This window comes from Nannobrachium achirus, assembly GCF_963921795.1.
Source record: "Nannobrachium achirus genome assembly, chromosome: 1".
Lineage (NCBI taxonomy): Eukaryota > Metazoa > Chordata > Actinopteri > Myctophiformes > Myctophidae > Nannobrachium > Nannobrachium achirus.
Window position 1 is genome coordinate 4,919,696 of NC_137810.1, and position 24,668 is coordinate 4,944,363.

At 46.2% G+C, this 24,668-nt stretch overlaps 3 protein-coding genes across 6 annotated transcripts in view; 1 reads left to right on the top strand and 2 right to left on the bottom strand.

Moving 5' to 3' along the window:
* misp (mitotic spindle positioning) overlaps positions 1–24,668 on the top strand; it is a 62,039-nt gene that overhangs the window by 13,286 nt on the left and 24,085 nt on the right. For all 4 annotated transcript variants that reach the window (XM_080732738.1, XM_080732741.1, XM_080732740.1 and 1 more), the window contains exons 2-7: positions 14,434–14,837; positions 17,063–17,216; positions 18,158–18,240; positions 20,228–20,456; positions 23,282–23,481; positions 24,122–24,247. In XM_080732738.1, the coding sequence (XP_080588864.1) occupies positions 14,695–14,837; positions 17,063–17,216; positions 18,158–18,240; positions 20,228–20,456; positions 23,282–23,481; positions 24,122–24,247 (935 nt within the window). In that variant the 5' untranslated portion in view covers positions 14,434–14,694. The remainder of the gene's footprint in view (positions 1–14,433; positions 14,838–17,062; positions 17,217–18,157; positions 18,241–20,227; positions 20,457–23,281; positions 23,482–24,121; positions 24,248–24,668) is intronic.
* Positions 2,520–4,988, bottom strand: LOC308307986 (von Willebrand factor A domain-containing protein 5A-like; the record flags this gene model as incomplete). The annotated part of the gene is made up of 1 exon (XM_080753332.1): positions 2,520–4,988. The coding sequence occupies one exon, from the start codon at positions 4,986–4,988 to the stop codon at positions 2,520–2,522; it is 2,469 nt and encodes an 822-aa protein (XP_080609458.1).
* On the bottom strand, positions 9,719–12,247 carry LOC308308077 (von Willebrand factor A domain-containing protein 5A-like; the record flags this gene model as incomplete). Its single annotated transcript, XM_080753446.1, has 1 exon — positions 9,719–12,247. The coding sequence occupies one exon, from the start codon at positions 12,245–12,247 to the stop codon at positions 9,719–9,721; it is 2,529 nt and encodes an 842-aa protein (XP_080609572.1).

Sequence of the window (24,668 nt, forward strand, 5' to 3'; positions counted from 1 at the left end):
CACTTGCAGCTCACATTAAATGCCTTCTCACCTTCTCACATGGCCCTCTTCTAGCGCCACCATGAGGCCGATTCTTGCAAAACACATTTTTGGACACTGCTCCTACAATCTTTGCCCTAAAATCACGCAAATCGGTACACAGTATGTCTACACTCATCTCATCAACATGGATCTGTCCCATATAGCGCCACCTTCAGGCTGATTTTTTAAAACACATTTTTGGACACTGCTCCTACAGATTTTGCCCTAAAATCACGCAAATCGCTACAAAGTATGTCTACACTCATGTCATCAACATGGACCTGTCCCATATAGCGCCACCATCAGGCCAATTTTTTCCAACACATTTTTGGACACTGCTCCTACAGATTTTGCCCTAAAATCACGCAAATCGGTACACAGTATGTCTACACTCATCTCATCAACATGGATCTGTCCCATTTAGTGCCACCTTCAGGCCGATTTTTTTAAACACATTTTTGGACACGGCTCCTACAGATTTTGCCCTAAAATCACACAAATCGCACAGTATCTCTACAGTCATGTAATCAAAACGCATCTGTCCCATCTAGCGCTACCATCAGGACGATTTTGGTAAAACAAACTTTTGGCCTATTTGTGGAGATAAGCGACCAACGGTCGCTTATCTCCCGATTAGGGAGTCTTACTGGTAATTTTGTATTGTATTACATGTTTTGCATTTTCCCAAAGAATTATTGAAAATAAATGAAAAAAGTTATTGAAAAAACACGGCCTGCTCACATATTAGGAGGGTAGTATGAGTCACCAAAAAAATAATAATGGGTGTTTTTAATTAATTTATCATGGTTAAAAATAAAATGGAGTTTGAAGTTACAATGGGTGTGTGTGTGGGGAGAATATAGGGCCTGATAACATTTACATCAAATATCTAAATACTGAATCAAGCAAATTACAATCTGTTCAGGGTGTTCATAAAAGCCTGATTAGATGATAAAATTACCAAAGTTTTTTTTTTTAAGTGGAATACCCCTTTAATGTTATATGGCACACCGACTATCAAGAAACTAAAAATCTAAACTCGGTTCGAAGTGAAGCGGTGAACTTTTATTCTATGTGTTCTAGAGTTATGAACTCTGTGATCTATACATCTATACAGTTATGGACTCTGTGATCTATTCATTCTTTATATATTCTGAATTCTACATTCTTTATATATGTGACACTAAACTGTTGGACACGTCTCTGCCTCCGGTTCTTGGGATCGTTACAATATAAAGAATGGAGGGCCGAATTATCATGTGAAGCTTGACCAATCCTCAAAGTATCCATTCATCATACCGGGAGGGACACTACACACATATTCTGGACGTACAGGACAGATAAAACCTGTTCATTCTGAACTGAAATGGCCATATATGGACATGGGACACACATTTTGCTTTTTGAAAAAGCCTATTCATTCTGGACTGATATTCTGGACGTACGGGACAGAAAAAAAACTGTTCATTCTGGACTGGAGTGACCATATATGGACATGAGGTGACATACATTGTTTTTGAAAAAACCTGTTCATTCTGGACTGAGATGACCATATGGACATTAAACACACATTTTGTTTTTGGAAAAAACCTGTTCATTCTGGACTGAAATGACCATATATGGGCGTAGGACACACAAAGCCACTCATTGGAAGCGGTTTTCACCGCTTCAAAAAATGCTGAAACAATCGCTGAAACAATCCCTGTTTTTATTTTATTTTTGGAATATGAAAATAATATTACCAAAATCAAGGTTGAAGGAGTTTATTTGTCATTCAGTACAGAACAAAATGTGTTGCCCAGGTCCTAGACTTGGCAGAATAATAAAAAATCAAACCTCGGTTCGAAGTGAAGCGGTGAACTTTTATTCTATGTGTTCTAGAGCTATGAACTCTGTGATCTATACATTCTTTATATTCTGAATGACTGAATGATTTTATCTGGAGGGCCGAATTGTCATGTGAAGCTTGACCAATCCTCAAAGTATGGTCTCATTGGACATTTTTAATCATCCAATCATCAGATCGGGACGGACGTTACACACATATTCTGGATGTACGGGACAGATAAAACCTCTTCATTCTGGACTGGAATGACCATATATGGACATGAACGGGACACACACGGGACACACATGCTGGGACAGATAAAACCTGTTCATTCTGGACTGGAATGACCATGTATGGACATGAACCGGACACACAAAGCCACTCCTTGGAAGCGGCTTTCACCACTTCAAAATATACCTAAGTAAACACTATTACAAAATGACATAATACCTATAGTGCAGCAATTGCACCCTAGCCCGCTAAAAACAATAGTATTAAAAACAGCAATAGAGAAACGGTTCATAATTCTCACAGTTACAGGGAATAAACTATGCTTTAGCCTGGTGGTATTGGCCTTAATACTACTCAGCCCCCTGCCCGAAGATTACCCCAAACTAAATGCAAAATTACATCTCAAGAAAATTATATATATATAGGCAGGATGTTTCTCTTACAGACCCAGGGCCTCTTTCTGCACCTTGCAGCCCAACAGGGCGTTCCCAGCCTCAATGCACTCCATCAGCTGTGGGACCTTCTGAGCACGGAGCCAGGACACCGCCTTCGTAGCCAGGAGCTGCCACTCGTCCTGGGCTCCCTTCTGGGAACCGTGGAGCCAGAGCAGAGCCAAAACAGTGGTCCACACGTCCCGGTTCACCTGTGCAGGCATGGACCCTTCCACCTGGTCCTTGGTCTTCCCCAGCACAGCTTCCAGGGCTGACGTCAGAGTCCAGGAGCCAGAGGCCGTCTGGAGGTAAATCAACTGCAGCAATGTGTCTCTTGGTGGCTGACGACCTTGAATCTCCTTGAGTCTTTCTTCAATAGAGGCTAAATCACTGCAGAAAGCCTCTGATGTTCTGCTGAGCGTGTCCTCTAACGGTGATTTCAGTCCTGATTTCCTAATCTGAAAATGTGTGGAGCCACCCATATCATCTCTGGTGCTGCTACAGAGTTCCAACAGATCAGATTTCCTAAGACAATCACACGTACTGACGAGATAGTTCTGTATCAGTGATTTCAGTCCTGATTTCCTGGTCCGGGATTGTGTGGAGCCACCCTTACGAGCCATGGGGGTTACCATCATCTTTGACCGTGGTACTGGAACGTCTCTGCGTACCAGAGGTCCCTGCAAAGCCTCCCCACTTCCTTTGTTGACAGCGATGAAGGCGGTGAAGGCGCTGCTCACTCCTGATTGGACGCTGAGTTCCACCACCTTCTTCTTCTGCATCTCCGCTTGTTCCTGCTGCCCTCGCTCTCCTCTCTGCTCCAGCTCCAGGGAGCGAATCAGGGCGCGAGCCCCCAACCTGTGGACCGTCAGTCCACCGTCGCCCTCTGCTGGTTTGAGACTCAAGTGGAGCTGACACTCGAAGGGTTGATCAGCCAGCCTGTACGTCACTTTCACGCTGCCTTCACTGGCACCTGAACTCTCTCCAGTGAGCTGGGCATAAACCAGTGACCTCTGACCCTGGAAAAGGGCTGTGATTGGCGGAGACAGAGGCGTTGCAGACACTCCCTCTGGCAGGTTCCACTCGAGGGAAATGTCCACCACAGCAGGCTGCAGGGCAAAGCCAAGCGACTGCATCACTTTGGGTTGCATCCTCTCGGTTCCTGTGATGAACTGGGCGTGTCCTCCTCCCTGTTCGGCCATCCCGTTGATGAGAGCAGAGCTGGCCCCCTCCCCGATCCCAAAAGCAAAGCACCTGTGGGAGCCGGCATTCTTCTTCACCAGGTCAATGACCTCCTTGGTGTTGCCCACCTCTCCATCGGTGAAGACAAATAGTTGTCTGGGCTGACCGGGAACGCAGGGTTGCTCGTATATATGTTTGAGGGGCCGAAGGATCTCCGTTCCTCCCATATCGGCCTCCATCATCTCAACCTGCTTCACAGCCTCCTCCATGGTGTCCTGTTTGTACTCCACACTCCTGGGGAAGACGTGATTAAAGTCACTCCCAAAGCCATAGATGTTAAAGTAGCAGCCCATGGGCAGACTTTTAAGCAGGAGCAGCAGAGTGTCCCTGGCTCTGGTAATTTTGGTACTACGCATGCTTCCAGAACGATCCATTAGAAACAGGAACTCCCCGCATGTAGACACTGCTGACATCACAGCTTCAGGGAACTCTGGGTACAAGCTCAGCATGACCACCGGGTCGCCCATCAGAGAGCCAGCTTTGACAGACTCCTGTCCTGCCTCCACCACGGCAGTGGGCCGGTGGGCGTCTTTGTAATAAATCAACAGCTCCACGTCTCTGTCAAACCTGTGTCCCGCAGCCAGCCTGACCACGGCCCGGGTCTGCTCCATGTTGAGGTACTGAAGAGGGTCCAGGGAACAGTTGGACTCTACCTTAGACACGGCTCGAGGAGAGCTCACGTGGGCAGAGAAGGACAGACTGTAGGGCACCAGAGAAGCTGGAGCAGAGGTCACCACAGGAGGAGGCTGACCACCACCTCCTCCACCTTGAGGTTGGTAGCGGGGGTTGAGCACAGCGGGCAGGCAGAACCTCAGCCCGTGGTCGGCCTCCACGGCCAGCTCAGTGACGTACTCCAGCCTGACGGTGGCGCTCTCCCCCGGAGGCAGACTGCCCACACTCAGAGAGAACACGTCGGGGCTCTGCTCGCTCTCCTCCAATAGGAAGGCCTGCTGGCCTGAGCTCAGCGCGTCGTCGTACTCATCCCGAGCCCTCTGTTTCTCCTTCACTTCGGCCACCACCTCTGACTGTCCCATCTTTGCACTGAAATGACAGACGGCGGCGTCGCCGGGGAGAGGGAAGACAAACACGGCCTCTAGGGGGCTCTCCTCCTTGTTCTCATAGTGCAGGACGGAGGTCACTGTCGCCACATGGTCCCTCACCTCAACCTCCACCTCCATGCCTTTCAGAGGAACTGGATCTTTGTTGGCAGAAAGCAAACCGCAACGGTTCACCATGTTGTCTGTACCGGGAGTGTGTCAATATGTCGACATAACATTTGTTCTACGCGGTTCGAACGTTAACCTGGTGAAATGCTAACCTGCCAACGCTGGTGAATGTTAAACAATATGCCTAAAACAATGCCTAAACCTAACCCTAACCTCAGTTAAACTAAACCTAACCCTAAAATAATGGGGTGTCGAAATATCGAGACTTCACCACCTGGGAAAGATAGTCTCAGTAATGTTTTGTGATTTAGAGGTAGTTGCCTTTTATCCCGCTGAGGTGCTGGTGTTATCCTGGTGATGTCACTGTGAGTCAGACAGTCCTCTCTATATTTTGGAGTCTTAACCCATTTTGACCTGGAATTATTTGTACTTTTGAGAAATAGCAGATATACAAGCTCACAGCACGGCACCTGGTGCCGCGCTGCGAGGTTGTAGATTGTGCAGAGTTCATAGGTAATCAAAGTGCGAAGGTCACAGTGTCAAGGTCTAGAGTTCATAATTCTCACAGCTACAGGGAAGAAACTATTCTTTAGCCTGGCGGTTCTGGCCTTAATACCACACAGCCTCCTGCCCGAAGATTACCCCAAACTAAATGAAAATTAGCTGTCAAGAGAATCAACATTGGATATCGACAGTGGTGTGTTCTAGACTTTATTTTTTTAGGGCATACTATAATCTATGATCCGTGGCTATTCGTGTGGCCAGCGCATACGCCTGTTCATAATGCCTATCAGATACGTTACTTTGAAAGGTTCACGAGGGCAGACGCTTTTTCAAAGAAATATTTTCACAGCATACAGCGTATACCCACGGTACAGGTAAAACACAGCACTGGTTATAGAGGAGATGGAGCCAGGGCCGGTTCCTGGCATAAGCAACATAAGCGGCCGCTTAGGACCACAACCAATAAGGGGGCCACATCACAGGAAGAAGATATTTTTTAAACCTATTGTTACATTATGTCATGTATCCCCTATCCAAAAACTAGCGTTATTATTTTAATATGCGCTCCCCTTCCTCCTTCCTCATAATCCCAAACTTCACTCTAGGCCTGGCTGCCTGTACTTGGGGTGCACGTTGCCTTTCCGAAATCTCGCTATTCCGACCATTGAATTCCATTCTTCGAAATGGCGGTGTGTCCAAATGTTATATAAGACCCGCCATTCCGAAAGGAAACAGCACCGCCTTTTCGAACATTGACTTTATTGTTCGAAATGGCGGTGTTATTTATTTTTCTATAGCACCCCTCCATTCCGAATAGCCTATAACTCTCTCTCTCTCTCTCTCTCTCTCTCTCTCTCTCTCTCTCTCTCTCTCTCTCTCTACGCGCACGCACTGTGCGTCGGGCATCGCTGCCAAAGTGCACCAAAAAATGAGAGAAAAAGAAAAAAGAATCATGATCATCATAATAACTCATATTTTCGCTGCCTAAAAATAATCACTGCATGCATGCATGCAAGCAAGCATGCGTGATGCCAGATCAATGGTTGTGATGCCTGCTCTGTTTAATTAATTTGATATGTGGGTGGTGCATAGAAAAAGTGCGCAGTCGGGCACAAAATGGATTGCAGCGGCGGCCTCTCTCTCTCTCTCTCTCTCTCTCTCTCTATCTCTCTCTCTCTCTCTCTCTCTCTCTCTCTCTCTCTCTCTCTCTCTCTGAAACGCAGCTTACTTCTCGTTCATGTGTAATTTGGGGCTCTTGGATAGCTCTCCAAAAACCCATCAACATTCAGAAGGCCTTTTCTCATCTATAATTCTCAATGAATGTCTGTTATACTCATTTCTAATTCTCTCCCACCGTCCCCGTCCCCTGTGACCCAACACACAATGTGCGCACATCTACCACATAACGGTATTCGAAACTAAGTTATGATGCCAGGCAGAATTTACAGTTAAACGCACACCTTTTAAAACATCCAACAGCAGCTTTCATCCCAGAGCTGTAGTTGCGCTCAACACGCACAGCTGTGAGACGGGACACTTTACTTGTATGCTTTTTATACATTGTATTATCTTAACTTATTGTTTTGTCTACACACTAAATTAGAAGCCAAATTAAACAAAGTCCAGGCTTAAAATGTGATCTTTCACAGCTGAACTTGTATATTTATTTCAAAGTAGACATGAGATTTACTCCACGGCAAAAAAAAGCAAATAAAACAATGGAATTATGAATGATTATTAACATAAAAATGTAAGTATAACAACGGTATAGGCCTACTCATGCACAATGTCCCAATTCAAGTTTTCAAATGTATAGGTCTACAAATCAACAGTGCACCCCAGCAAAATTGCGGCGCTTATCTCGGTCGGAAACGGGCGATCAAAAAATAAAACCAGCGGTGATAAACCCTGCAATAAACCAGACAGATCATATAGAGCTTATACTTAGTTTAGCAAGATATGAATGTATATTCAACGTCTCTCTCTATCTCTCCTCTCTCCCTGTCTCCCCTCTCGCCCTCCCTCTCTGTTCTATCACTCTCTCCTCGCAGCCCGCTCCGCGCGTAACCTTGCATCACCAGGCTTTCGCCGCGCGTAAAACGTCTCCATTTGCCACGATTTGGCCTGCAATATTCTATTTTAGGCATAGCCTATAGGATACATACAATATTTCTCCTCACTCCAGTGGCACTTTCCTTTTATCTGACTCTCTGAGCAACTCCTCACAAAATAAACTATGCACGATCTGGGGAGTTTTAGTGTCTGTCAAATTGGTTGTACGTGATTAGTGGAGCGCCCTCTTGTAATTGTGGACATCCTTGACGTTTAGGAAGTAGTTATAGGCCTAGTTGTCATGAAGTTCAGGCAGTTCCCTTTTTCAGCTGTGAGACTGTAGTCTAATTAGCAGATGTCATCTCTTGTCGAATCCCCACACCAAAAACTCCACTCCACTCATACCTACAAACTTCCAGACATCACCACTTTGATCCTTAATTGGTGGACCATATTCGTTTGATGTCACAGCAGGAGCTAATGACCGGCGCAATTCACACATCTATTGTTTGTTTTTCCTTGAAAGCAAATAATGACCGCGCTAATTGATCCATTGGTAACTGGGAGCTATACCAGTGGTTCTCAACCTGTGGGTTGGGACCCAAATTATTTTGTCCCCAGATGATTAACTTAATATGCGCCATTTTAACAGTAAACAAACCAACAAAGTCTACGTCTATAGAGCAGTATCTGCACATTTCTAACATGACAAATTAAACATTGGCCAAATTGTCAAATATTAGAGGCCCATTTCTGTCTCATATACGTAAGTGCAACCACTTTTAACACGCTGTCTGTGATGAGGGGCTGCCTGCGGTGCTGAACTGACTGACTTCACGTTCTCGTGTGCAATGGGAAAATTATCAATCTGTCTGTCTGTCTGTCTGTCTGTCTGTCTGTCTGTCTGTCTGTCTGTCTGTCTGTCTGTCTGTCTGACTGACTGACTGACTGACTGACTGACTGACTGACTGACTGACAGACAGATAAATGAATTAATATGCCTACTGTCATTGCATTTCCATTTTTCAATAATAAACCGAATAGCGCAAGTAGGCCTATAGGGTCAACGAGTCAAGTCAACCCAATTAGCGCAGCAGTCCCACAGCTGGTCTGAATGGACTCTGACCAGCTCTGCGCTTCTCAAAGTTACATTAGATAATTTAAACCATTGTGGCACATTCTCAGACAACTAATGATAGCCTAGTCTATTCTGCATTCTGGTTGTCGTCACCCCAAATAACGGATTACTTCTTCATGGACCTTCAAAATGCATCACATCACATCACATCACATCACATCACAGCGGCAGGCCGGCAGCGACAGTAGGTAAAGGGTTATTCACAATTCACAGTCTTTATTCAGTTTATTGGATGACTTTTCAGACAGTAATGAATAATGATAATGAATGCAGGAGCAGCACAGCCAGCCTGCAGGTGCACTTACTGCGGGCGACCACCGTGCACCCAAATCGATTATCACAACAACCATTGATCAGGCATCACGCAATATTTTGGCATGCATTCCGTGTTTATTTTTAGGCGGAGCAAATACCGGTAGGCCTACATATTAGTTATTAGGCTCTGAATCTATGATGATGATCGGCTTGGCCTTTTCTTCTTCTTTTTTTATTTTTTGGTGCCCTTTGGCAATGTGTTCCCAGACGCACAGGACGCACAGTGCGTCATGCATATTATACGTCCATATAATTAATAGGCCTATATGGCATTCATATTATTCACTTTATTATCGACATGTTGCAATTATAGGTCAATATAATTAATATAGGATATAATGCAGCAGCACTCTTTATGTGCAAAGCCCTAGTGTTGACGGGGGTTCCGGCCGTTCTGGCTCACCTTAAGCCCTGCTGGTGGAATAATCTGCTCAAATTCAAAATTTCGGAATGGCGAGGTCCCGACTGCAATTTCGAAACCCCACCTTTCCGAAAATTAAAATTCGAAAAGGGGGGGTTTCGAAAACGGGGGGTTTCGAAAACGGGGTGTTTCGAAATGGGGGGGTTTCGGAATGGAGAACCGACCCCCTGTACTTGATTCATGAGCAAGTCAATATGCCTCCAAAAAGAACATTTCGATCTGGTGCTACAGATTATTTTAGGTGGCCCCTCACTAACGGATGAGCGCGTACGCGCGCATCCGTTAGTGAGGGGCCACCTAAAATAATCTTGCATAGGGCCACCTGAGTCCTGGAACCGGCACTGGATGGAGCCAGGCAGGATGTTTCTCTTACAGACCCAGGGCCTCTTTCTGCACCTTGCAGCCCAACAGGGCCTCTTTCTGCACCTTGCAGCCCAACAGGGCCTCTTTCTGCACCTTGCAGCCCAACAGGGCGTTCCCAGCCTCAATGCACTCCATCAGCTGTGGGACCTTCTGAGCACGGAGCCAGGACACCGCCTTCGTAGCCAGGAGCTCCCACTCGTCCTGGGCTCCCTTCTGGGAACCGTGGAGCCAGAGCAGAGCCAAAACAGTGGTCCACACGTCCCGGTTCACCTGTGCAGGCATGGCCCCTTCCACCTGGTCCTTGGTCTTCCCCAAGACATCTTCCAGGGATGACGTCAGAGGCCAGGAGCCAGAGGCCTTCTGGAGGGAAATCAACTGCAGCAATGTGTCTGTGGGTGGCCGACGACCTCGAGGCTCCTTGAGTCCTTCTCCAACAGAGGCTGAATCCCTGCGGATAAGAGAGTCTAGGGATCTTTTGAACCAGTTCATTACCCGTGATCTCAGTCCTGATTTCCTGGTCTGAAAACGTCTGAGGAAAAGTTTCTTTCTGGACTTGCAAATCATAGAGCTAATTTTGGGGGAATTGCACATAGTTTTTTCCTTTCTGTAGAACAAGTCCCCTATCAGTGATTTCAGTCCTGATTTCCTGGTCTGGGATTGTGTGAAGCCACCCTTATGAGCCATTAACCCCCACATCTCTGACCATGGTACTGGGAGGTCTCTGCGTACCAGAGGTCCCTGCACAGCCTCCCCACTTCCTTTGTTGACAGCGATGAAGGCGGTGAAGGCGCTGCTCACTCCTGATTGGACGCTGAGTTCCACCACCTTCTTCTTCTGCATCTCCGCTTGTTCCTGCTGCCCTCGCTCTCCTCTCTGCTCCAGCTCCAGGGAGCGAATCAGGGTCCGAGCCCCCAACCTGTGGACCATCAGTCCACCGTCGCCCTCTGCTGGTTTGAGACTCAAGTGGAGCTGACACTCGAAGGGTTGATCAGCCAGCCTGTAGGTCACTTTCACACTGCCTTCACTGGTGCCTGAACTCTCTCCAGTGAGCTGGGCATAAACCAGTGACCTCTGACCCTGGAAAAGGGCTGTGATTGGCGGAGACAGAGGCGTTGCAGACACTCCCTCTGGCAGGTTCCACTCGAGGGAAATGTCCACCACAGCAGGCTGCAGGGCAAAGCCAAGCGACTGCATCACTTTGGGTTGCATCCTCTCGGTTCCTGTGATGAACTGGGCGTGTCCTCCTCCCTGTTCGGCCATCCCGTTGATGAGAGCAGAGCTGGCCCCCTCCCCGATCCCAAAAGCAAAGCACCTGTGGGAGCCGGCGTTCTTCTTCACCAGGTCAATAACCTCCTTGGTGTTGCCAACCTCGCCGTCGGTGAAGACAAAGAGTTGTCTGGGCTGACCGGGAACGCAGGGTTGCTCGTATATATGTTTGAGGGGCCGAAGGATCTCCGTTTCTACCATATCGGCCTCCATCATCTCAACCTGCTTCACAGCCTCCTCCATGGTGTCCTGTTTGTACTCCACACTCCTGGGGAAGACGTGATTAAAGTCACTCCCAAAGCCATAGATGTTAAAGTAGCAGCCCATGGGCAGACTTTTAAGCAGGAGCAGCAGAGTGTCCCTGGCTCTGGTCATTCTGGTACCACGCATGCTTCCAGAACGATCCATTAGAAACAGGAACTCCCCGCATATAGTCACTGATGACATCACTGCTTCAGGGAACTCTGGGTACAAGCTCAGCATGACCACCGGGTCGCCCATCAGAGAGCCAGCTTTGACAGACTCCTGTCCTGCCTCCACCACGGCAGTGGGCCGGTGGGCGTCTTTGTAATAAATCAACAGCTCCACGTCTCTGTCAAACCTGTGTCCCGCAGCCAACCTGACCACGGCCCGGGTCTGCTCCGTGTTGAGGTACTGAAGAGGGTCCAGGGAACAGTTGGACTCTACCTTAGACACGGCTCGAGGAGAGCTCACGTGGGCAGAGAAGGACAGACTGTAGGGCACCAGAGAAGCTGGAGCAGAGGTCACCACAGGAGGAGGCTGACCACCACCTCCTCCACCTTGAGGTTGGTAGCGGGGGTTGAGCACAGCGGGCAGGCAGAACCTCAGCCCGTGGTCGGCCTCCACGGCCAGCTCAGTGACGTACTCCAGCCTGATGGTGGCGCTCTCCCCCGGAGGCAGACTGCCCACGCTCAGAGAGAACACGTCGGGGCTCTGCTCGCTCTCCTCCAATAGGAAGGCCTGCTGGCCTGAGCTCAGCGCGTCGTCGTACTCCTCCCGAGCCCTCTGTTTCTCCTTCACTTCGGCCACCACCTCTGACTGGCCCATCTTTGCGCTGAAATGACAGACGGCGGCGTCGCCGGGGAGAGGGAAGACAAACATGGCCTCTAGGGGGCTCTCCTCCTTGTTCTCATAGTGCAGAACGGAGGTCACTGTCGCCACATGGTCCCTCACCTCAACCTCCACCTCCATGCCTTTCAGAGGAACCGGATCTCTGTTGGCAGAAAGCAAACCGCAACGGTTCACCATGTTGTCTGCACCGGGAGTGTGTCGATATATCGACATAACATTTGTTCTACGCAGGTCGAACGTTAACCTGCCGACGCTGGTGAATGTTAAACAATATGCCTAAACCTAGCCTCAGTAAAACAATGCCTAAACCTAACCCTAACATAATGGGGCGTTGAAATATCGAGACTTCACCACCTGGTAAAGATAGTCTCAGTAATGCTTTGTGACTTAGAGGTAGATGCCTTTTATGCCGCTGAGGTGCTGGTGTTATCCTCGTGATGTCACTGTGAGTCTGCCAGTCCTCTCCATACAGTATAATGGAGTCCTGATGTCTTAACCCATTTAGACCAGGAATTATTTGTACTTTTGAGAAATAACAGATACAAGCCTGGTGGTATATTGTGTCAAAATATGCAAATACTTGTGAGCTTGTATATCTGCCATTTTTTAAGTTAAAGTTAAAGTTATTACTTAAGCCATTATTCATAATGAGTTCCAGGTCAACACTTTGAATGCCATCATTTTGCCATTGTAGATTGTAGATTAGCGGTGACGGCTTTTTCCTATTGTATTTACCTGATTTTCGGGCAGCGAAGAAAAAATACGACCGCGATTGTCCATGTGTAAGTTATGGTCCATAGAAAACAGAATGTTTTGACCATACTTGCGATGTGGGAAAAGAAGGCAAGATATGTTGCATGCATTTCTCTGCATCCAGGATGAACGCAACTCAATTGGCGCCAACCAAAGATCTTTAATAGGGAATCTTTGTTGGAGCCACTAGAGGCGACATGGTACACAAAGCCTACAAATTGTCGCCTAAGTCTTAGGTCTCCTAAATCTTACAAACGTCCAGTTTGCTGGTGCTAGATCCCACGAGAGAGTGTTGGCGGGACAGAGAAAGGTCCATAATAACGTTGATTTTCTCCATTTGTGTCTCTAAAAAAAGCCATTTTAGGCTACGGAAAGTAAACCGTAGATGCCGTGTCTTGCTATTTTCATCTTGAATACACAGGCTAGAACTTGAACCTACAACCTTAGGCAGGCACTTGTATGACACCTACACTACAATGCAGTAGAGATGTGTGAAGAGCTTTGAGAATGAGGCAGATTGTGGTTGATTGATATTTGTGTATGTATGAGGCTCATATGACCATGAAGTTATATTCTGTGAGAAACTGTTTTGACTTATAGGTTACTGCGACTCTGGTTACCATGACTACTAGCTCATGTTTGGATTATAAGGCCTAGGGTTTCTGTCTTGTCACATTCTCAAGGAAAAGATCTAAGGGTTCCAGGTGATACAGTGCAGGGGTTTTCAAAGTGGGTGACGGGGCACGGCGGCAGTCCAGGGGTGCCGCGAGATCATTTGATGATATTTGGAATTCATTTGGACACTTGAAAAAATATTTAGTATCATTTCAAACTTGAAGTACACAGTTATTCTCAGTCAGTTCTAACCAAAACGGCTATTATCTCAACGTTTTCTTCGCAACATAATCACTAAAATATCATTACTGTCAGGCAGAAACCTCTGTCGTACTAAGCTAGTGAAAACAGCCGATCTACAAGCACACAACGCCTCGCGATGCGAGGTGTTGTGTGCTTGTAGATCATCTGTTTTCACTAATAATATCCCCCCATTTCAAGAATATAAAATCACAAATAAGAAACGGAGTGAAAGAGTTTCAAACGGTTTTCATGTCAATAACTTCAATACATTCAAACAACTTTAAAACACATCCCAGTTTCCTGGTACCCCCAGGTGTCATTAAACATACAGTACCCCTCCTAATTCAATTGTAATCAATTATTTAACGATGAACAATATTAGCATGATTTATACTTCTATTTTTCTTTTTGGGGGGACATTTCTTGTGTACCCCCTGCAGTACCTACGTGTATCCCTAGGGGCAGTGCTGTGTTCTACCTGTAACGCACGTATACAGCGTCTGCTGTCGGAAAAGAAAATATGACTAGCGTCTGCCCTCGTGAACCTTTCAAAGTAGCGTATTTGATAGGGATTATGCACTAGCGTCTGCCCAAGCCACACGAATAGACGCGGATCGTATGCCCTCAAAAAAGTCTAGAACACATGGGAGTACACGTACCCCCATTTGAGAAACACTGGATTAGGATATCTATTATCCATATCGATTGTATTCTTATCAGTGGTTTTGACACTTGTCTGTGTTTGTTTCCAGAGACTGTCGTTGGCTGCGTGTGACTCTCAACATGAAGCGCTCCCATCGGCCGGGGACCCCCATCACCCTGTTCTACTAGGACCCCAACTTGAACCCCACCTTCTCCTAGAACCCCTCCACCACCCTGTTCTAGAACCCCATCACCACCATCACCCCCACCCTGCTGCAGAACAGCACCCCCACCGTGTTCCAGAACCCTGTCCCCACCAGCGCCACCACCTGGTAGCAGAAGCCCCCCGGGGACCCCCTCAGAGGGCCCAGATGGAGAGCAGCTCCACCCCCAGACGGTGGGTCCTGCAGTCCATGTCCCCCCGTCTGGAGCAGGGGGACCTGCGGACGCTGGGGAGCCCCACCAGCCCCGAGCCCCCGGAGCTGGACCTGCACGGCTGGACCTACACAGCAAGGTCAGTCACGCACGTGCACACATAAAGGAGTAGTTCACCCCCAAAATGACTTTTTTTCTATTGATTAGTCACGCCATGGAGAGTAGAGTTCAATAATATGTTTAGTTTTTTGTCACATTCCTAAGAGAAAAATTTGATTAGAGTAAATTTACCCTCATTGATTCCGGATGGGGACCCGTTCGGAATCAATGCGGGTAAATTTATTGTTATCACATTTTTGTCTTAGGAATGCGACAAAAAACAAAAAATATTATTGAACTCTACTCTCCATGGCGTGACTAATCAATAGAAAAAAAGTCATTTTGGGGGTGAACTACTCCTTTAACACTCGGGTGACTGAAAAAAAAAAAAAACTACCACTGTGACTGCATTTATAGGTCAAATTGACAGGTAAATTCTCTCCCTTTTTGCCCAGGAGAACATCACCTCCTCCCCTGCTGCCAGCGGGGGTTCTATTGTCTGTTGTTCTATTGACAATAGAACCCCTGCTGGCAGCAGGGGGAGGAGGTGTTGCTCTCCTGGGCAAAAAATTGAAATAATTTATCTGTCAATTTGACCTATAAATGCAGTCAGAGTGGTATAAATGTATATTATTTCATACTTAGGAAATGTTTCAGAAGGGGAAAAAACCGAGAACATATATCTTGAGTATTTAGGAAAAGTCATGGAAGGGGACATTTCTGAGACCTTCACGGGGAGAGTTATTGCACTTTGCAATCTCAAAATCGGCCAAAATGACCTGTTAGTCACCCATGTGTTAAGCCCCCTTTCCACTGCAAGGTGGAACCAGAACTTTCCAGAACCTGAACCTATTTTATTTGGTTCTGGGTCTGGTTTTATTTCCATAGTGCACGGCCCGGTTTCAGACAAGGTTCTGGGAACCTTTTTTTAAGGTCCTGCTCCTGAAGTAGAACTACATTTGAGTTCTGGGAACCTATGGGCGGGGCCAGCAGCGCTGCTGGTCGGACCCCGGTTAGTTCTGGTTATATGGAAACGAAAGCTGAACTTGGTCCCGGAACTTCACGGGTTCTGGAAAATTCTTGGTTCTGGAAAGTTCTGGTTCTAGTTCTGGGTCTGCCCTACAGTGGAAATGGGGCTATAGGCACCAAGGGGGGCTTGAGCCCCTGCCCCTTTATCCATCTGTAAAAAGTGCCCTCTCCAGATATACGTTGCTTTTTTTTACCAGGCGGTTTGGTCTGGTCCCAGGCTACCTCTTTCCATGCCATACCTGAAGGCAGCATTCAAGAGAATTAATTGCCTTGTCCAAACTCTCCTGAACTTGAACGCAGCATCTTATGTTGAAAGCATTGCCCTCTCTGTGTAGAAATCCATGCCGTTACGCCACATCTCCAGAATTCACTTGATTATGCTTAGTTCAGTGTGGTATCAAGTACCGAACATAGCCGACCTCCAAGCTCACAACGCGCCGCAGTGCGACGCGCTGTGAGCACCACCAACAAGTGTGACCTGATATAAATAACAAATCGCAAGTTGGCACCTCGTCAGAGTGCCACCTTAACGTATCCAAAATTGTCCGGGGTTTAAAGTATACAACTTTGTTTCTTTTTTACAACAAGGGTAATAAGAGAAAAGGAACGATGAGTGTTAAAATGTTTTCATTTTACATGCCCCCAGCCACTGAAATCAAAACAAATAAAATATCTAAAATGATAGAAAGGAGTCGACTCCTGCCGCAGAGAGTACGAAGGCAGGGAGTGGGAGTGGTGTTAGCTAGAGTATTGGTTGAGCTTCACATGACAGTTAGCATATAGTCATGTTGGCATGTTGAACTATAGTCCTTGGGAAACTTTATTTATTGTGGGCTCGCCTGAAAGGCGAGAACACTAAGTTATGTTCATCATTATTTATAGAGTGAGTTCCATCGTTTGAGTTCCGTCTCGTGAGTTCCGTCGCAGACAGTACAAAGGCAGGGCCAATGAGGTGCAATTGAGGTGTGGAAAATCTGGGAGTGGTGTTAGCTGGAGTATTGGTTGAGCTTCACATGACAGTTAGCACGCTGTAGAAAATAGTCACGAGCGAGCCCACACTGTTTCGGAGGAACAGTATCTCTAGTTGCAATCTAAAATATGAACCCTCCTTGTAAAAAAAACAAAGTTGTCCTTTAAGTAAACTGAAGCATGGCCTACATCTGGCCTACATCATGGCTCAAATATTGTTGTGAAAAATATTTTTTACACCCAGTGTAAATCAACTGTTTCTTCCAGAAGAACCACCACCTCCTCCTCCTCCACCCCCCTGGGTGGAGACAGCATCTCGGTCAGCCGCGGCCAGGCCTCGGTGGTGGTGGTCCCTGACCAGGACCCCCAGCCCAGGGACCACCGGGGGTCCCGGGAGGACGTGCTGGTTCAGGCCAGACAGGTCAGTAAAAAGTCCTGCATTCATTATACTTGAAGTTATGTTTGCCAGACCCATGAAATGGGTAGGCCTACATAAGCAAATGTCGGTCTGTCCCTTTTCTATATAAAGGGTATATATGATGATGACATGCCTACAAAAGGCATGATGTCATAAATGATGATGACAGACAGGGGGTCTGGCACAACCAGGTTGACCTGGTCTAGTTTTATGTGGCCACACCCACCAGTTCATTAAGTATGCCTGGTTGTCAGGTGGGTGGTGGTGACCCAGCTGAAGTTAGACACACCCACAGTGTTGGGTGAATGGTGAAAGGGAAGGGGAGGATTTTATGATGTCATTAAATCTATTGTCCCGATACGGATACCAGAATTGGTACTCAACCCGATACCGGCCTATTTTGCTGTACTCGTACTCGTCCGATATGATATTGCTCACGGCAGCGCCAGATACCATTTTGTTTCATAAATATGTTGGTAACAAACATATCAAAAGTCCTAAGACACAGTGTTGTGTGTGTTAGTTCAACTAATGAACAGTGTTTTCACCTTCTCTCACTCTAGGCATGACAACATCATTATTTAAAGGATTTTATTTTGGAGTGCCACACACTATTTTTAAGCACTTGTACAGAAACGTAACTTACAGTATCGTTATTCGATATCGGCATGTACTCAAATTAAGTACTCGTACTTGTACTTGGTCAGCAAAAAAGTGGTATCGGGACATTCCTAATTAAATCTGTGTTTTCCGATCTGGCCTTTTGACTCAGAGGCTTTCAGCTTTCAGGAAGTAACCAAAAAATAGACAAATTTGCATATAGCCTAACCCCACCCGGCGCTGCCGCTGGTGGTCTATTAGAATAATGTTCACTCCATAGACACAAAACAGAAAAAGTTCAAAACTATGGCACCACCTTTAATGCCTGTCCTCCACTGTGACAGGTGGCTGTGTCTAAAGATGGAGGCGGGAGTAGCAGTGATGAGTGGCAACCCAGCAGCTCCAGCATCCCCGGAACCCCCACCAGGTACTGACACATGTAATACATAATGTTGTTGGACCGTCAGGTCACAGTTACTATGAAAAGCTCCACCTGCTGTCAGTCAGTCAGTCAGTCAGTCTGTCACATCACGTCACGTCACACTTTTGCCACTTTAGTCATATCAATGCCAAACTTTGCACACACACACTCCTTGGCTGTCAAATCTCAACCTCCACTCCTCATTTCTCACATTCCCCTCTTCTAGCGCCACCATCAGGCCGATCTTTGCAAAACACATTTTTGGACACTGCTCCTACAGGTTTTGGCCTAAAATCACGCAAAGCGGTACACAGTATCTCTAAAGTCATGTCATCAACATGGATCTGTCCCATTTCCCATATCCCCTCCTGATTGGCTACCATTGCCTTCTAAAGTTTGTGTAGGCGACCTGACGGTCGCTTATCTCCCGATTAGGGAGTCTTACTGGTCTATAGCAGTGTCACAAACCTTTCAGGTAGGGTATCTTGCACATTATTTTGTCAAATAAACAAAATGTCTCTGCGATATTGTCAGCTAGTGGTTAACACTTTGACTTTTGACGTGGGAGGTCTTTGTACCCCATGGCTATACAAATGCACGCACACACACACACACACACACACACACACACACACACACACACACACACTCACACTCACACAAGAAGTGTCTCGAAAAGCTTGGCCGATGTGACCCTGGGCACTCAACAAACGGACAAACAGCTCAGCTTATCTCCTTCCAGGGGCACCGTTCAAACAATAATTAAAAGAAATCAACCCCGGCTTGGTCACCTGGATGAGGGGTATGAATGATGTTGTGAGTTCAGGCTAAATCACTGACGATATGTCCAGGTGCATCCATGTGATGTTTTCGTTCGTTTTCGTTACTTCTAGTGCAGTGGTTCCCAAACTTTTTTTGACTCGGGGCACTCCATAAATATTTTTTTAATACTCGGGTTTTTTTAATTACCGTTGTCGGGTGGAAACCTTGTATGTCCAAAACCGTTTGTTTTGTATTTATCATCTATAAAATGTACTTAACTAGTGAAAACAGCAGATCTACAAGCACAAAACGCCTCGTGATGCGAGGCGTTGTGTGCTTGTAGATTGGCTGTTTTCACTAGTTTTGTGCAACAGTCTTGTATGATGAAGCAGGGCTTTACTTTACCAAAAGACGTATACATTTGAAACATGGAGATATGAGGTGTCTGCCCGTCAGTGATGATATTTTAGTGATTATGTTGCAAGGAAAACGTTAATACGATAACGATACGATAATAGCCATTTTGGTTAGAACTGACTGAAAAGTACTGACTTTGTACTTCAAGTTTAAAATGATACTTAATATTTTTTCATTTCATTTTTTTTTATGTCCAAATGAATTCCAAATATTATCAAAGTATCTCGCGGCACCCCTGGACTGCCGTCACGGCACCCCAGGGTGCCTTGAAAACCCCTGTTCTAGTGCAGTACATGTATGAGTGGCAACAGGGGCGTCACACCAAATCCTGGGCCCTGGGTACAAGGATTCACTGCGGGCCCCCCATGAATGTTATTGTTAACTATATTGAAAAATAGCAGATATACAAGCTCACAGCGCGGCACCGAGTGCCGCGCTGCGAGCTTGTAGATCTGCTATTTTTGAAAAATCGTGAAAATGTGTGCCAAGAAACCTATGTTTCCATGTCAGTGATGCTCAAACTTTTTCATGTGTTTCATAGTTCCAGGGAACCACCAGAAGCAAAATTTGAGTTACAAATGTTCACTTAAAAAATACATATATTCAAAGATTTGCGCACATTTTCACGACTTTTCAAAAATAGCAGATCTACAAGCTCGCAGTGCCGCGCTGTGAGCTTGTATATCTGCTATTTTTCAATAGCTAAAGTTACTAGGGCCCCTCCACCTTGGGCCCTGGTAACTCAGTCCCACTTTCCTACCCCTTGTGACGCCCCTGAGTGACAAACACAACCTTGTGCTTTGTGCCCCCACAGTCCCCTGAGTCCCTCCAGCAGCTCGGGGTCTCACAGCGGCTTCTACTCCTTCGTTGAAGACCCCAGCAGCCCCGAGGCGGAGCTCAACCAGGCCTGGATGCAGTCTGCCCAGCGGCACGAGCAGCTCAACACGCTGAGGGAGGAGCGGGGATTCAAACTACAGACCTACTCCAGCGGCAGGAGGCCCGAGAGCCTGTTCCAGGAGAGCAACGGGGACTCACGCTACAGGGTAGGTAGACTATAGGTACCTACTGTACTTAGCTCTGGTCCACAGCGTTACAGGGTAGGTACCTACTGTACTTAGCTCTGGTCCACAGCGTTACAGTAGGTACCTACTGTACTTAGCTCTGGTCCACAGCGTTACAGTAGGTACCTACTGTACTTAGCTCTGGTCCACAGCGTTACAGTAGGTACCTACTGTACTTAGCTCTGGTCCACAGCGCTACAGGGTAGGTAGACTAGGTACCTACTGTACTTAGTTCTGGTCCACAGCGCTACAGGGTAGGTAGACTAGGTACCTACTGTACTTAGCTCTGGTTCACAGCGCTACAGGGTAGGTACCTACTGTACTTAGCTCTGGTTCACAGCGCTACAGGGTAGGTAGCTACTGTACTTAGCTCTGGTCCACAGCGTTACAGGGTAGGTAGCTACTGTACTTAGCTCTGGTCCACAGCGTTACAGGGTAGGTAGCTACTGTACTTAGCTCTGGTCCACAGCGCTACAGGGTAGGTAGCTACTGTACTTAGCTCTGGTCCACAGCGCTACAGGGTAGGTAGCTTAGCTCTGGTCCACAGCGTTACAGGGTAGGTAGCTACTGTACTTAGCTCTAGTCCAGAGCGTTACAGGGTAGGAAGCCTGCTCAGATACAGGACCAGGAATTCCACTGCCCTACAAGGGCTCGACTTCAGCAAAAATAAACTAAACTACTTCACTACTCACCTAAACAAAGGTAGTTTTACGTTGTTGAAAGTCTATTCTCTGTGGTGGGAAACCTCTCAGCACCCGCTCTGTAAAATACACCACCTCGACCGCCGCAGACACAACCAGGAAATAACAATACTGAACTGCGGCGCTGATGAAATGGATGAATAGGAACCACAATGGAAACTGACTTTTGTTATCCCTTTAGCCTAAATGTTTTACCGTATCTCTGTGCTGTTTACTTTTTTTTAGCAAAGTATTCAATCAATCAATAAAGCAAGAAATCAATCGAATGTTTTAAAGGCCCATAATTCCGAAGGTTCATTAGTCCGAATTTAGTTAGCGTTACTGAGGTTAGGGTTAGGGTTAGAGTTGGGCATAGTTTTCTTAACAAATTCGGACAAATGAACCTTCGGAACAATGAACTGTCAGAGCAATGCCATGGCACCGACTGAGAAGAAGAGGGAGAGGAGAAAAGAAACATCTCAGAAAGGAGATCTTTCTTTATTATTGTGGGCTCATCTGAAAGGCGAGACCATATGTTATCTTCATTATTTATCTATCAGTCAAGTTCTCCCCGGCACAAGGGCCCTTAGCCAATGAGGTGCAATTGGAAATGGTTGGAAAAAACATTTGGGAGTGGTGCTAGCTGGAGTATTGGTGGAGCTTCACATGACAGTTAGCTCGCTGCAGGATATAGTCACGTCGGCAACCACACTTGCAATTGAGGTGCCAATGAGGTGCAGCCAAAAGGGTAGATCTTTGTGCCCATACATGGTGTTACTTGCGAGACCACACTGTTTCGTAGGAACAGTATATCTTGTTTTAATAAGCCTTATTCACGGCCCGCCCACTCAGCAAATTTCTCAGCATCCCCCGGGTCTGACATCAATTTAGAAGGGGAAACTATAACAGAAATAGCTGGACTTAAAGCCAACAAATCATTATTTCGAACGGTAAAGTAAATTATAATGCTTTGTGCCTTTTACTATCTTGTGTTCTTGAGTATTTTATACTTTACTATTCGGAAATTGCATTAAATTTGCGATTTCTGTGTTAACTCGGCTATAGTAGGATTTTCCCCTTCAAAATGTGACTTCAGCACCCGGGGGATGCTGAGTGGGCGGGCTGTGAATATATAAGGCTAATTGTTGACGAGGCAGAGGAAGGGGAGGAGAAACATCTCAGGAAGGAGATTATCATTATTTGAATTGTTATTAATACTAGAAGCTGGGCCAGTCGGCGACCTGGCCAACTCGGGAACGATGTAAATAGGGAATGAATGCCCCGCCCTTTAATGCAAACCCCATTATACCTGTTGTCATAGGACCCGTTTTGACCATCTGTTTGCCTGTGTCCATTTATGCCCATATATGGAGATATCTGTTATCTGTCTGTCTGTCTGTCAGCGTCCATTTTATGTCCATATATGGAGATCACTGCAGATATAGTTCTGGGTCCATTTTATGCCCATATATGCCCATATATGGAGATATCTGTCTATTTGCGTCCATTTCATGCCCATATATGGAGATCTCTGTATCTGTCTGTCTGTGTCCCTTTATGCCCGTATATGGAGATCTTTGTGATTCTGCGTAAATTTTATGCCCATATATGCCATTTGCGTCCATTTTATGCCCATTTATGGAGATCTCTGTATCCGTCTGTCTGTGTCCCTTTATGCCCGTATATGGAGATCTTTGTGATTCTGCGTCCATTTTATGCCCATATATGCTATATATGGAGATATTCAGAGATTTTTTGTTGACTCATGTGGCGTACGTGATGTCAGAGCCTTTTATGAAGTGATGTCACAATGAGTCAGAGCTTTCGCCGATTTCCTCCGGAACAGCCTGATGTCAACAATCAACCCCGCATAAGGAGATTCCGAACGTTTCGCGCCGGTTCGGGAAAACCGCGCGTCGGGTCGGGTCGAGACCCGGCACTGCACTCCGTGCCGCGGCGGGGAACGCGTGTGCCGAATCTGAAGCCGGTGGGACGAACGGTTCTCGAGATACGCGGATTACAGACACACAGACAGACAGACAGACAGACAGACAGACACACACGCAGAGACTTCTCGCATTTATAAATAGATTATATCTTAATATTATATATATATATATATATCAGGTGGACCAAGGAGAAGACGAGGCAGCGGAGCGGGAGGAGAAACATCTCAGGAAGGAGATCATCCGCAGTCAGGCTCCTAAGATGAAGCAGCAGTGGAGCGGAGTGGACAGCCTGGACCTCAGCTCCATGCACCCTGAGCCCAGGAGACTCATAGAGGGCTTCAGCGTCTGCTACAGCCCCTCCCCCTCCAAAACACCAAGGTAGGCAGAGGTTTTGGGAAAATAAATATTGTTTATTTAAATTTTATTATCATTATTGTTTTCTTTTTGTTTTAGATTTTCTTGTTTTCAATAGAACTTTAGCCGGTCAAAAAAATAGGCCAATTGGAATATAATATTTCATATCCAAATATCCAAATTAAACGTTTATTATTCTCCACAAAAGAAAGCATATGTTTATTCTCCTAGAAAAATGTATCGACAGTACAAAGGCAGGGCCCTTAGCTAATGAGGAGCAGCGTTCTAGGTGACATCATCACCAACAAGTGCGACCTGATATAAATAACAACAACACGTTGGCTCGAGACCAGTGTGTTATATCTGTATGTTATATCAGTATGTTATATCAGTATGTTTTATCAGTATGTTATATCTGTATGTTATATCAGTATGTTATATCAGTATGTTATATCAGTATGTTATACCACATTTTTATAGGTCAAGTTTATTCTCCTAAAGAAAATAACAGACAGTACAAAGGCCAAAGGGTAGATCTTGGTGCCCATGCATGGTGTTCCATGTGAGCCCACACTGTTTCGTAGGAAAGGTATTTCCAGTTAGGCTTGTTAGGCATACACATATATTTATTAATGAACCATATTAACCCTGTTCCCCCGGGCAGCACCACGGAACCAGAACCGGGAGCCATCGACAGCCAGCAGATCAACTTCAGTGCAGCCAGAGAGCAGTTCCTGAAGATGGAGCAGAGCAGAAGCCCCAGCAGCCCTAAGAAACTACACAACTACAGGTAAACTACAACCCCCAGCAGCCCTAAGAAACTACACAACTACAGGTAAACTACACACCCCAGCAGCCCTAAGAAACTACACAACTACAGGTAAACTACACACCCCAGCAGCCCTAAGAAACTACACAACTACAATGTAACCATGACAACCAGCTCTAACAAACTACAGGTAACCATGACAACCACCCCTAGAAACGACCCAACTAACTAACAGGTAACAACTAGAACTTGCCTATGTAAAGGCTGGGTAGCCACATTAGATAGATAGATAGATAGATAGATAGATAGATAGATAGATAGATAGATACCTTTATTATCCCAAGGGGGAAATTCAGTTGTCCAGTTGTAGCACAGCAGTATACAGTTATTTACAAAGTTACAGAGAAGTAAGAAAAAATCGCACCCGTGCGAAGTGAGCGGT